General features: G+C 49.0%; 1 protein-coding gene across 1 annotated transcript in view; it reads right to left on the bottom strand.

Moving 5' to 3' along the window:
• DNAI1 (dynein axonemal intermediate chain 1) overlaps nucleotides 1–11994 on the bottom strand; it is a 68277-nt gene that overhangs the window by 19245 nt on the left and 37038 nt on the right. The window contains exons 9-12 of the mRNA XM_008070859.1: nucleotides 10993–11127; nucleotides 7240–7324; nucleotides 1684–1801; nucleotides 1349–1392 (exon numbers count right to left, since the gene is read on the bottom strand). Of these exons, the coding sequence (XP_008069050.1) occupies nucleotides 1349–1392; nucleotides 1684–1801; nucleotides 7240–7324; nucleotides 10993–11127 (382 nt within the window). The remainder of the gene's footprint in view (nucleotides 1–1348; nucleotides 1393–1683; nucleotides 1802–7239; nucleotides 7325–10992; nucleotides 11128–11994) is intronic.

Raw genomic sequence — 11994 nt, forward strand, 5'->3', positions numbered from 1 at the left:
GCTAGAACCCAAGCAGCTTCTCTTCCCACCTTCTGGGAAACCCCACCCCCACCTCTACCTCAGTCCTCGGCAGAGAGCCTGACTGAGAGCAGCCTCACAGGGGGTCCACACCCACTCCTGGGAGGGCCTGCCCAACCCCCAGGCCCTGTTCCAGGCCCAGTAGCTGCAGCAGAGGGGGAGGAATGTGCTAGTTCCCTGCCAGAGGGGGAGGGTGCTTCCCGTTTGGCAGCAACCCACCCTCAGGAGTGGGAACACAAAGCAGGCATTTAGGGCATCCTCAAAGGCAGCCCAGACCACAAGACTGGGAGCAGCTCCAAGGTCTCCTCCCTGAGAGGAATGACAAACAGCACCTCCTCCTCACCCTCCCTGGTCCCCACCCTGGTCAAAGAATGGGCGGACAGGCCGCCTGAGGGGCAGAGACCAAGGGCTTGTGTGCCTGCCAGCCAGAAGCAGCTTGGAGAACGGAAAGGTTTTTCTGTTTGCAGAAGCTGATAGCTGTTAGCTTTGGGGAGCCGTGACTAGTGTGAAGTGTAGGGAGGGCCTTATCCTGTTGGGAATATCCAGGCCAGCACAGCGGCTGGGGCCTCTGCTGGGACCAAGTAACAGCAAGGGCAAGAAAACTGCCCAACAGGGAAGCTGCTTCCCTTCCTCGGGTGGGTAACTGGCAAGGGCGGAACGCTCTGGACAAGAGCGGTCTCCCACGGCTCAGGGGCCAGAGGATGAATGCACTTCAAGAACTGGCTCCCGTCCCCCAGCCCCACTCACCTGATCAGGAAAACCTGATGAGGAGACATGGAGGGGGCCCTCCATCCCACTCTACAGTTGTGGTTAAGATCCTGCCGTCTCTCCTTAGGATGTCTGCAACAGACTCCTAACTGGCTTTCCAGCCTCCAGTCGCATGCATGTAATTTCTCCCTGCACGGGTTGTCGTGTCCCTGTTCTTCTTGAATTCCTTCAGTGGTTTCCCCTCAGGAGAAGGTGCAGTCTTCTTGGAATGGCTTTGATGGCTGACGCTGGCCCCCTTGATGGCTTCATTTCCTGTCATATTTTTCATGCCTCCAGACCTTTGCATATGAGTGTCCCTCTGCCAGAAGGGTTCTTCCCTCTTTCTTCACCAAAATAACGCCTTCAAGGCTCAGCTGGCATATTCAGCTTGGCATATTCCTTCACCCTACTCTATTTACCAGTATGATTGTGTGTCTTCCACATAAGGCTAGGAACCCCCCTGAGGACAATGATTCTGTCCTAGTCTTAGTCATCTTTGTATTTCATACACCTGTCAAAGACCTCTGCAAAAGTAGGTACTTAGTGCTTGCTGTTTGCATGAATAAATAGCTAGATCACTTACATGAGCCATGTCCCACTGCAAACAGATCTCTGTACTTTGGATTCCTGCAAAAGAAATATGAACCCATTGGTACAGGACACGAACATAGCCCTCCCAAGGACAAGGGCTTTCCCATGGACATCGGTGCCTAACTATACTGCAGACGTCTACTCTCCAGCTTAGGCCCTCACCAACTGGGAGATCTGAAGGTGACCCTGTAGCCCATAAGAACCCCATTCCCATTTTTCCCCCTATACTGTCATACTTAAGGTAAGAGCAGTAGAAGGGGCTACCGGGGCCTTGGTATGTAGAGGGCAGGAAGGGGGCTCTGGGTTTGCTGCAATGCCGATACTCACCAGCAGAGGGCGGTGACGGCCAGGCGCTTGGCTTTGTCGTTTTGGAACTTCCAGAGAGGCAGCAGGGTGCCCTCCTGGTCCCGGAATTCATCAGCAGCTTCCTCGTAGTACTTAAAATCTTAAGCACACACAGGCAGAGTTATCCCTGGAACTGCAGCTTTATGGCAAACCCAGGTCCGCTACTTATTGTCCGTATCTCCTTGGGCAAAACAATGTACCTCTGTGTTTCAGAGTGGGAATAATAGTACCTGTCTCAAAGGACTGTTTTGAGGATATGTTGACTGATTTAATATATGCCAAAAGTTTAGAAAAATGCCTATAGAGGCACATAGTAAGCTCTATGTGTCAGTTATGGTTACTGTCATTGTTGTTGCTGGAGGTAAATTACAATAAAGCAGCAGCCATGTCCACATGGATAAAATCTCAGTCCCTATGAGTTTCCCTAGCACTTCAGAAGGCTCAATTTGGAGCAAATTTCAGAGGTTCAGCTGCCAGGGGTTGATTAGCAGTTTTCTTCATTCTGACTCCTAAATCCCTAAAATGCAGCCCATCTTCACATTCACTGCCAAGCCTCACTATCATGAAGCTGCCTGGGTCCCCCAGAGGGTCCCCAAACTCAGCTTCATCTCCTGCCTGGAAAATTGTCTCTGCCTCCCATTTTCTCCAAGTGAGGTAGAATCCCCAACCTTCCACTTGTCTAAACCGGAAACCTGGGTAATCCTTGACTGATCTCTTCCCACTATTTCTCATATTTCCCTTCTGATTATCTTTTTCATCCAGGTGCAGGCGCCATATCCATCCCATGGATGACTACATTCTTCTAACTGCCTCCAGTGTTTCCTCCTCCAGCCCATGTTCCACAGAGTACTAAAAGTTCCACGTCACCTCACCACATTCCTTTCCCCAACCCGCTGAAACCCCCTCAATGGCTTTCCTCGCACAGGGGCTCCCTGGTCAAACCAAGGCTCTTGGTCACCACTTCTACGTCATTTCTAGCCAGCTGTCCACATACCCTCTACATCCAAGGGTGCCAATGAATCAAGTTGTCACAGGTTTTTTAGTGTTTCTATATGGTTTTCTATATCTAAAATGTCCTGTTCTTCCTGGAAAACTCCTACTCACCCTGGATCCAGATCAAACTCCCTCTCCTCTGTAAGGCCTTCACTTTCTTTGGAGAAGAATTAATTTCTTTTTTTGTTCCAGTCCTGCTTCTCCTCTACTGAAACACCTGCCACACTGTGTTGCCTCTATTTATCCTTTTGTCTATCTCCCCCACTGGTCAGATCCTGGAGGAATCATGTTATATTCATCTGTGGTTCCTCAGTGCCTAGCACAGGGCAAGCCACAGACACTCAACAACTGTTTAAAGAATACAGTGGAGCCGGGCTCAGTGGCTCAGCCTGTAATCCTGCGCCTTTGGGAGGCGTTCACGACCCGCCCGGGCAATTTGGCGAGACCTCATCTATACAATAAATCAAAATGAGCCGGGTGTGGTAGCGCGCGCCTGTAGTTCCAGCTACTCGGAAGGCTGAGGCGGAAGGATCGCTGGAGCCCAGCAGGTCGAGGCTGCGGTGGCCGGGAGCGGCCACTGCACTCCAGTCTGGGTGACAGAGTGAGACTCCAACTCAAAAAAAAAAAAAGAATACAGTGAAATAAATCATCAGAAGTGAAATGGCTCTCGGTCTCCTTTCCAACGAAGAGTGACCAATTAGAAAATGAATCCTCTCATTTAATACAGTCAAGGACATGCCCAGGCATTTGCCCCAGCCTCTCCCACAGTGCCCACACCTTGAGGTTGTGGGACTACACTCAAACCTCAGAACTGTCTCAGAACAAAAAAGATTCGAGTGGTCAGAGAGGCGTGAGCCTTGATCACATCAGCAGTTCCCCAGCTTGGGTTCTCTTTGAAAATTACTTCATCTCAGCTGGGCTCAGTGGTTCAGCCTGTAATCCCGCGCCTTTGGGAGGCGTTCACGACCCGCCCGGGCAATTTGGCGAGACCTCATCTATACAATAAATCAAAATGAGCCGGGTGTGGTAGCGCGCGCCTGTAGTTCCAGCTACTCGGAAGGCTGAGGCGGAAGGATCGCTGGAGCCCAGCAGGTCGAGGCTGCGGTGGCCGGGAGCGGCCACTGCACTCCAGTCTGGGTGACAGAGTGAGACTCCAACTCAAAAAAAAAAAAAGAATACAGTGAAATAAATCATCAGAAGTGAAATGGCTCTCGGTCTCCTTTCCAACGAAGAGTGACCAATTAGAAAATGAATCCTCTCATTTAATACAGTCAAGGACATGCCCAGGCATTTGCCCCAGCCTCTCCCACAGTGCCCACACCTTGAGGTTGTGGGACTACACTCAAACCTCAGAACTGTCTCAGAACAAAAAAGATTCGAGTGGTCAGAGAGGCGTGAGCCTTGATCACATCAGCAGTTCCCCAGCTTGGGTTCTCTTTGAAAATTACTTCATCTCAGCTGGGCTCAGTGGTTCAGCCTGTAATCCCGCGCCTTTGGGAGGCGTTCACGACCCGCCCGGGCAATTTGGCGAGACCTCATCTATACAATAAATCAAAATGAGCCGGGTGTGGTAGCGCGCGCCTGTAGTTCCAGCTACTCGGAAGGCTGAGGCGGAAGGATCGCTGGAGCCCAGCAGGTCGAGGCTGCGGTGGCCGGGAGCGGCCACTGCACTCCAGTCTGGGTGACAGAGTGAGACTCCAACTCAAAAAAAAAAAAAGAATACAGTGAAATAAATCATCAGAAGTGAAATGGCTCTCGGTCTCCTTTCCAACGAAGAGTGACCAATTAGAAAATGAATCCTCTCATTTAATACAGTCAAGGACATGCCCAGGCATTTGCCCCAGCCTCTCCCACAGTGCCCACACCTTGAGGTTGTGGGACTACACTCAAACCTCAGAACTGTCTCAGAACAAAAAAGATTCGAGTGGTCAGAGAGGCGTGAGCCTTGATCACATCAGCAGTTCCCCAGCTTGGGTTCTCTTTGAAAATTACTTCATCTCAGCTGGGCTCAGTGGTTCAGCCTGTAATCCCGCGCCTTTGGGAGACTGAGGTGAGTGGGTTGTCTGATCCCGCGGGTTCGAGACCCGCCTGGGCAGCAAGACTTCATCTCTACAATAAATCAAAAAATCAGCCAGGCGTGGTAGCGTATGCCTGTAATTCCGGCTACTTGGAAGGCTGAGGCGGAAGGATCGCCGGAGCCCAGCAGGTCGAGGCTGCGGTGGCCGGGAGCGGCCACTGTACTCCAGTCTGGACGACAGAGTGAGACTCCAACTCAAAAAAAAAAAAAGAGAGAGAGAGAGAAAATACTTCATCTCAGAGCAGAGATTAATTGTTAACACTTCTCTATTTTCACTTCTCCTTCATGATTACACTTTCCCAAAGGGAAAAGGGTATGCAATTAAAAAAATCAAAGTGCACTGCATTTTTATGTGACTGTGTTCTTATAAATGAGAGCGGTTCACCAAGGCCAATTTCTCCATGGGTATTAATCAGGTTTGCAGCCCTTTGGTGGGCCACTTGCAGAGGCTGGGTTTCAGGAAGCCAAGATGTGTGAGTGACAAATTCATTCACAGCTGCTGTGTACTTTGACAGCTTTGAAAAGCACTCAAGGTCGTTTTCCAGCCTGAATGATAACAAGGGGGCTTGTTTAGGCTGCTGGTTTTGGCAGCCCTGGTTTTTATGTCCCATGGGTGAGCAATGAACATCAAGTCACCAAGAAGAGCCCTAGGCTGTCAGCAAAGGAGACCAGCCAGCAGTGAGGAACTGCCAACTCTGAGAAGGCAGCTGCTCCAAATAAATGCACAACCTCTTAGGGAAATACAAGCCACTTGGGAATGTGCTGTTCATGCCATGGGAAGGATTCCATTTCCCTGACACTGTCAAAGACACCAGAATTTCCCAGGCCCCCAGGATTTAAGCATTTCTGAATCAATCTCTTTCTTCACCCCATCACTAATTAATCACCAGGATAGATCTATTGAGCATGTTTATTTGAAATGCCTCTTCCAGCTCAGTGGCCATGTAGCCTAGTGGTGAAGTGCTCAGGTTATGTACCCAAGGTGCCTGCGTTGGAGTATGAATGTACCACTTATATCTCACACTAGCTGTGATTTTGAAAAAAGTAGCAAGCCACATCCCATTCTGAGTTTCTCATCTATAAGATGGAGATGATAATGGTATTCACCTCACAGTGTGGCTGTGAGGAAGAAATAGCTTAGCACAATGCCTGTCACACTGGCCAATTCCAGTGAATGCTGGCATTTGTTTTTTTGTTTTTCTATTATAACTGCTCCTTTGTCTCCATCTCCTAAGACGAAGCTGGGTCAGGTGTGGCAAGGCTCATTCCACCCCACACCTTCACCTCACCTTCGCCTCTGTCCCTGTATTCTACCCAATCATATCCTCTAGCTCCACTCTCATGGGGTTACGTCCCTGCCTGAAAAACTTCAGTGTCGCTGAACTGTCTGCAGAGAAAACTCAGAGTGCCTGCATGATATTCGAAGCCTTCATAAATTGGCTCCAACGGCCTCTCCCACCTGAATTCTCATTGCTTTCCAATAAAGCTCCTGTTTGGGTCAATGAACCTGCTGCCCTTTGTCCCCAGAGTCTACTCCTGTTCATTTTCACCACCGAGTCACTGCTCATGCTGTCCCCTGCACAGAACGTCTTCCCTTCAGCTTTGTCCCCTCTCAAACTCTGCTTATCCCTTATCAGTTCTCCTGGAAGCCTTCTTCTTCTTCTTCGTTTTTGAGTCAGAAGAGTCTCACTCTGTCGCCCAGGCTAGAGTGCAGTGACATGCTGCTCACAGCCATTGCAGCCTCAACCTGGTGGGCTCAGGCGATCCATCCACCTCAGCCTTCCAAGTAGCTGGGACTACAGGCCTGTGCCACCACACATAGCTAATTTTTAAATTTCCTGTAAAGATGACGTCTCGACATGTTGCCCAGGCTGGTCTTGAACCCGCAGGCTCTGACAGTCCTCTCACCTTGGCCTCCCAAAGGGCCTGGCCACCGGAAGCCTTCTTTGACTGCTCCTATCCATTCCTCTCTCTCCTTCTTCCCTACCTGAGGATCCCAAAGCAGTTTCTGTCTATCCCATACATTCTAGCACTTATAACACTCCCAAGCTGGACTGAATAGAGGACAGAACACAGAATAAGAAAGCTCAAGATCTATATCTGAGTTCTCTCTGCCACTCACTAGCCAGGTGACTTGGCCTTAGCTTCCTCCTGCATAAAGTCAGAATAATCTTCTCTGCTCTGCCTGTCTCCCAGGATTTTTGGGAAGATGAGATTGGATCACTGATGTGCAGATATTTTTTGCTACACCATTGTCAGATCTCACCATTATACCCATTGTTTCTTATGTCATTGTTTCATGATTGCTCTGCATAAGTCTTGTCTCCCCAGTAACATCCAGAGGAGGGAGGGATTTTTTTCTCTCCTGGTACCTATAGGACCTAGCATGGGTCACTCAAATACTGGCTCTTTATGAAGGATTTTTAAATACAGGCAATAATAGCGATTGCCAACACATCAAAGCTTACCTTGAGCAACATCATCATATGTATTCTGGTTGACCATCCGCTCCACGATTTTAGCAGCTTGGGACACTTTGGTGATATCATCACTCTGTGGGGATACAGAAGCCATAGAGCCTCATAAGCAAGCACCTGGCAAGGTCATATAGCCTGAATCACAGTCCAGACTTGCAATTGGTTCAGCAGTGCCTCTCTGACACTACCCACACCAGATCGCTCTGAGAAGATATCTCTGCATGCCTCAAGGCCCAGCTAACCTCACCACCCTTCCAAGAGTCCCTACCTCACAAATGGCACAAGAGCTCTGAGTTGACATGACTGGCCCCTGAATAGAACCTGCTTCATGCCCTTTTATTCTGAGCTTGTTTTGGAGAAGGTATACCTTTGAGCACAAGACTGAGGTAAGCACAGCAAGGTTATTGGAGGGGAGGGCAGACAAGGACAGGTTGGAGGCTTCTCTGGTCAAGACAAAGAGGTTTTATCAGCTCAAGGAATGACACAGACCCCCACTAAAGCCTCAAAGACCTTGTGGTCCAAGCTCTTCCTTAATCAAAGGCTGAGGAAGATACAAAGGCCCGAAGACATGCTTGTTATATGGAGTATAAGGCATTGGGGAAAAATGACTTATCTTGAACCAAAAAGATTATCACTGTGTGAAATTCCATAAATCCATGGGGTAAACGACTTGGCAGTTTAAGCAAAGAGTCTGGGGCTAATGAGAAAGGCCCAAAGAGTTTAGGGAAGATGGCAGGAGTAAACTAGTTGAGAGGCAGCCTCCAGTGCGGGTCCAGGGGGCCAGGCCCATGGTTCCTGAGGATTCGATCTCCCAGGGGTGGCAGTGTCAGGCAGTGGTTAAGATAAAGGGTTCTAAAGCCACACAGACCTGCATTCCTATCCAATTCCACCAATCAGGAGCTGGTGCCAATCTTTGACAAGTTCCTTAAGTCTTAGAGTCCGCAAGATAAGTGGGGATAGATGGTGGCATATGCTTCATGGGGTCATTGTGAGCATTAAATATAATAATATGTGATATTGTTTAACCCAGTTCCCAGTGGTGACAGTGTTAGAGGAAACATGCCAACTAGCACAGCAGAGGGTTATAAAGTCACACCTGGAGAACTGTTCCCTGAGGACCTTTTGTCAGAACTCAAACTGACTCCAACTTTATCTCAAACAACTGACCAAGAAGGACAGTCACTGGAGTCTTATAATCACAGTTCTCAGAGTTCACCTGGTCCCAGCCACTCCTCCTACTCTCTGACCCATAACAGGAATCCTCTCGCCTCAGCAGCTTCCTGGCAAGCTCAGTCCTCCCCAGGTCAGGCAGCATTTTCTATGGTCAGACAGCCAGTTATCTGAAGCCAACTTCCCTGAGTCTTTTACCTATGGTCCTAACTCCATCCTCTGCCACAAGGAATCATGTGCCTGCTAATAGTTCCTCTGGTGTAGGAAGACAGTGCCTCATTCCCCCAAGTTAGCACTTTCTCAGGTGACTCCTTCCCAGCTCTGCCAGTCATGACATGGCATGTTAATAGCAACAATAACCACCACCTATTGGTCAGTGGCATGCAAGTATGATGTTAGTTAGGAGATGTACGTGTGTTATCTTGGGTTCTCATGACAACCTTGCAAAGTAGATATCATTAGGATGTCTTCACAGATGAGAAAACTGAGGTTCCAGAAATGGTAAAGCTAAGATATAAGCCCAGGCCTGTGGACTTCAAGGTCCCTGCTCTCAGCACCACACAGAAAACCAGTGCCTCTCCAGCCTGAACACCTCTCCTGGACCTAGGAGACCCTGGGCTCCAGATGTGTTCTCAGGAGGGAGTGTAGTGGGCTATCACAAGCCTTCTCCTGGGTACTGTGCTACTTGAGCAGCCATATCTCTTTATTGGTTCTCACTGAACCTGTGGTCTATGAGCCCTTTCCTCTATTCCTGACTAATTGTTCAGATCAGACAAGTGTGCATTTATTTCTGTGCATTTCCTCAAATCATTGAGACAGAAACCTGAGGTTTACCACTGGAGCCCTTCTTACAGGTTATCATGATGTTATTCTCTTTTCTCCCCTCCAGCACACTTGAGATTTATACCAACTTAATTAGACCTGGTTCTTTGGGGGCAGGGGAAGGCATCACTTGGCTTGAGCACTGAGCCTGGGCAAAGGGGAAGGTGACTGCCATTCCTACTCTATTGAACAGGCAGTCTGGCTCAGCACTTGGGATTCCCAGTTAGAGCTCAGTTCCCTTGGGGAAAGGTTACACCAGTGGGAGTATTTGCAGGTTGGGGAGAAGGTTGTATGTGTCCTGCCTACAGTGTGGCTTCTTGGTCCAGAGGGCTGGAATCTGCTTGGATCAGTCTTCTATAGTAGCCAAACTGGAAGAGCCCAGTGTGATAGAGAGAAGCGGTCTCTCCTCCCTGAGGATATTACATGCCAACTCTGGCAGGGTTTAGACTCCAGGTCAGATTCCAGTTTCAGGGACTTTTCTGGTTTCTGGGTGATTATAGTTGGAACTCACAGAGTTCATAGTCAGACTCTTGGTGGATCTTCACATGAACCCTGACCCAGGCCAATGACCCTTGTGAAGCCTCTAACCTTTAGAAAATGGTGCAGGGAAAGCCAAGGATCTGCACAGAGCAGCCATCCTTCACTTCAGAGTTCCAGTACCCGGCACGGCCATGGTCACTGGGTGCTTGGTCAGTGATTGAATAAAACTGAATTGAGACCGCTTCTATTAAGTCAAGGTAGGGGACCTTCAAACTCCCCTAAATGAGGCATTACCAGGATAATGGAACAGAGAATTGGGTGGAAGTGGGTACACCTGAAACAAAGGAAGCAGAACTTCCTTTAACTGGTCCACTTCTATTCTGGAGTGGAGTAGAACCACTTCCCTGAGAGCGGTCACGGGAGCTCTCCAGGGTGCTGAAACCAGCCCCCAGCTTCCTGGGAACTTTGTCCCTCCCACCCCATTACAGTTCAAATCCATCCCAATCCACACCAGAATTCTGGCTCCTTAACCAGATTTATCTCTGTTTAAGAGACAAATGTGGCCTTTCAGCATCTCCTTATGGTGACTCGCCCTGCAGCGACTCCCTACAGTTGCACCACTCTAACTCCCATGATGATCCCCAAGCCTATACTAGCTACACCCACAGTAAGCCACCCGGCCATGACCTTTATAATGACTCCTACATGACTCTGCATGGTAAATCCAGCCCAGGGTATCCACATCCTTCAGGGCTTCAGGAGACTGCAGAGCTCCCTCCACATTCGTTGGCCTGTGATCATCTCTAACCTAGTTCTTGGCCCTGAAGACTCATCTTAAGTACAGGGCATGAATAAAACCAAAGACTGAAAGTCAAAAAGCATCTCACCTTCTCAAACCCCATGAACTCTTAAGATCCCTGGGAAGGAGTGCCTTATCCTCACAGACCACCTCCACTCTGAGCAGACTCCCCAGATCTTCCAGAATGCATACAGTGCCTTTAATAAGATTCATGTCTTCTGTCATCCTCTAGCTCAACAACCCTGAAACCCTGCTAGCCTCCAGACCTATATCAAACTGGAGAGAAGTGTGGAATGCTAGAGGCAGTTGTAGCTCTCCTCACACCTTTTCCAAGGAAAGAACTATTTATACCTCAACATTAGTTCCTGATTTAAGTACCTGTGAAGCCCTCCCAGACAGCCAGGCTTCTGTTTGCCCAGAGGCCGAGGCCCCACTTAGACATTCTGTGACAGCTGTGCAAATTATTACCAAACCTGGGATTCCATAGATGTCAGCTTCCTTGTGGCCATCTTCCCTGCTTTTTTAGCCACTGGGGTCTTTGTCTTCTCCTTCTCTTTGGTCTTTTCCTGCTTCTTGAGCTCCTCTATGTAGGCATCATAGATCTCCCACTAGGCAAGGAGATGAGAAGGATTATTTTGGGGTGCAATCCTTACTCAAACAGCTCCTCTTCAATATGCAATGCTTAAGAACTTGATCATGCTAACCCCGGTCACAAACATCCTCTATTTAACCCATTGTAATTATGTATTCAATGTCTGTCTTCCCTGCTAACTGTCAGCTCTGCAGCAAGAACGAAAGAGTTTGTAGGACACCTCTGGGCTGAGTTTATCCACCCTGAAGCCCAGAGGCTGAATCTTCAACTGGAGATAAACATTGTTCTAGACTGCAACACCCACCAGGCAGAAAAATGGGCAGACATCAGGCTAGCTCACATTTTTCTGTGATTGACATGACTTCAAATCAGAAAATTTTTAAAATGTCTCCTCCCATGGAGCTACCATAAACATACTGGCTCAGGCTGGCTGTCTACAGCACTGACCATACATCAGCATTAAAAAGAGATAAGCAAAACATAGGGGAACACCTGCCAATTGGATCTGACAGCAAGAGAAGCCCCAGGATAGCAGCAGAGGAAGCAGCAAGGATCTTGGACTGGGCAAATGCCCCAGATCACACCGTGTGCTCCCCAGCACTGGGCATTCACTGCCACCTGGAGGCCAGATAGATACACCTTGCATTTAATAATTTGGCCAGGCACAGTGGCTCAGTCTGTAATTCCAGTACTTTGGGAGGCCAAGGCAAGAAGATTGCCTGAGCCCGGGGGGTTTGAGACCAGCCTGGGCAACTTGGTGAGACCTTGCCTCTACAATAAAAGTCACAAAAAAATTAGCCAGGCATGGTGGCATGCGTCTGTATGCTACTTGGAAGGCTGAGGCAGAAGGATCGCCTGAGCCCAGCAGGTCGAGGCTGCAGTG

Source organism: Carlito syrichta, unplaced genomic scaffold, assembly GCF_000164805.1.
Source record: "Carlito syrichta isolate Samal-C Ts95f unplaced genomic scaffold, Tarsius_syrichta-2.0.1 Scaffold112228, whole genome shotgun sequence".
In the NCBI taxonomy this organism is placed as follows: Eukaryota; Metazoa; Chordata; class Mammalia; order Primates; family Tarsiidae; genus Carlito; species Carlito syrichta.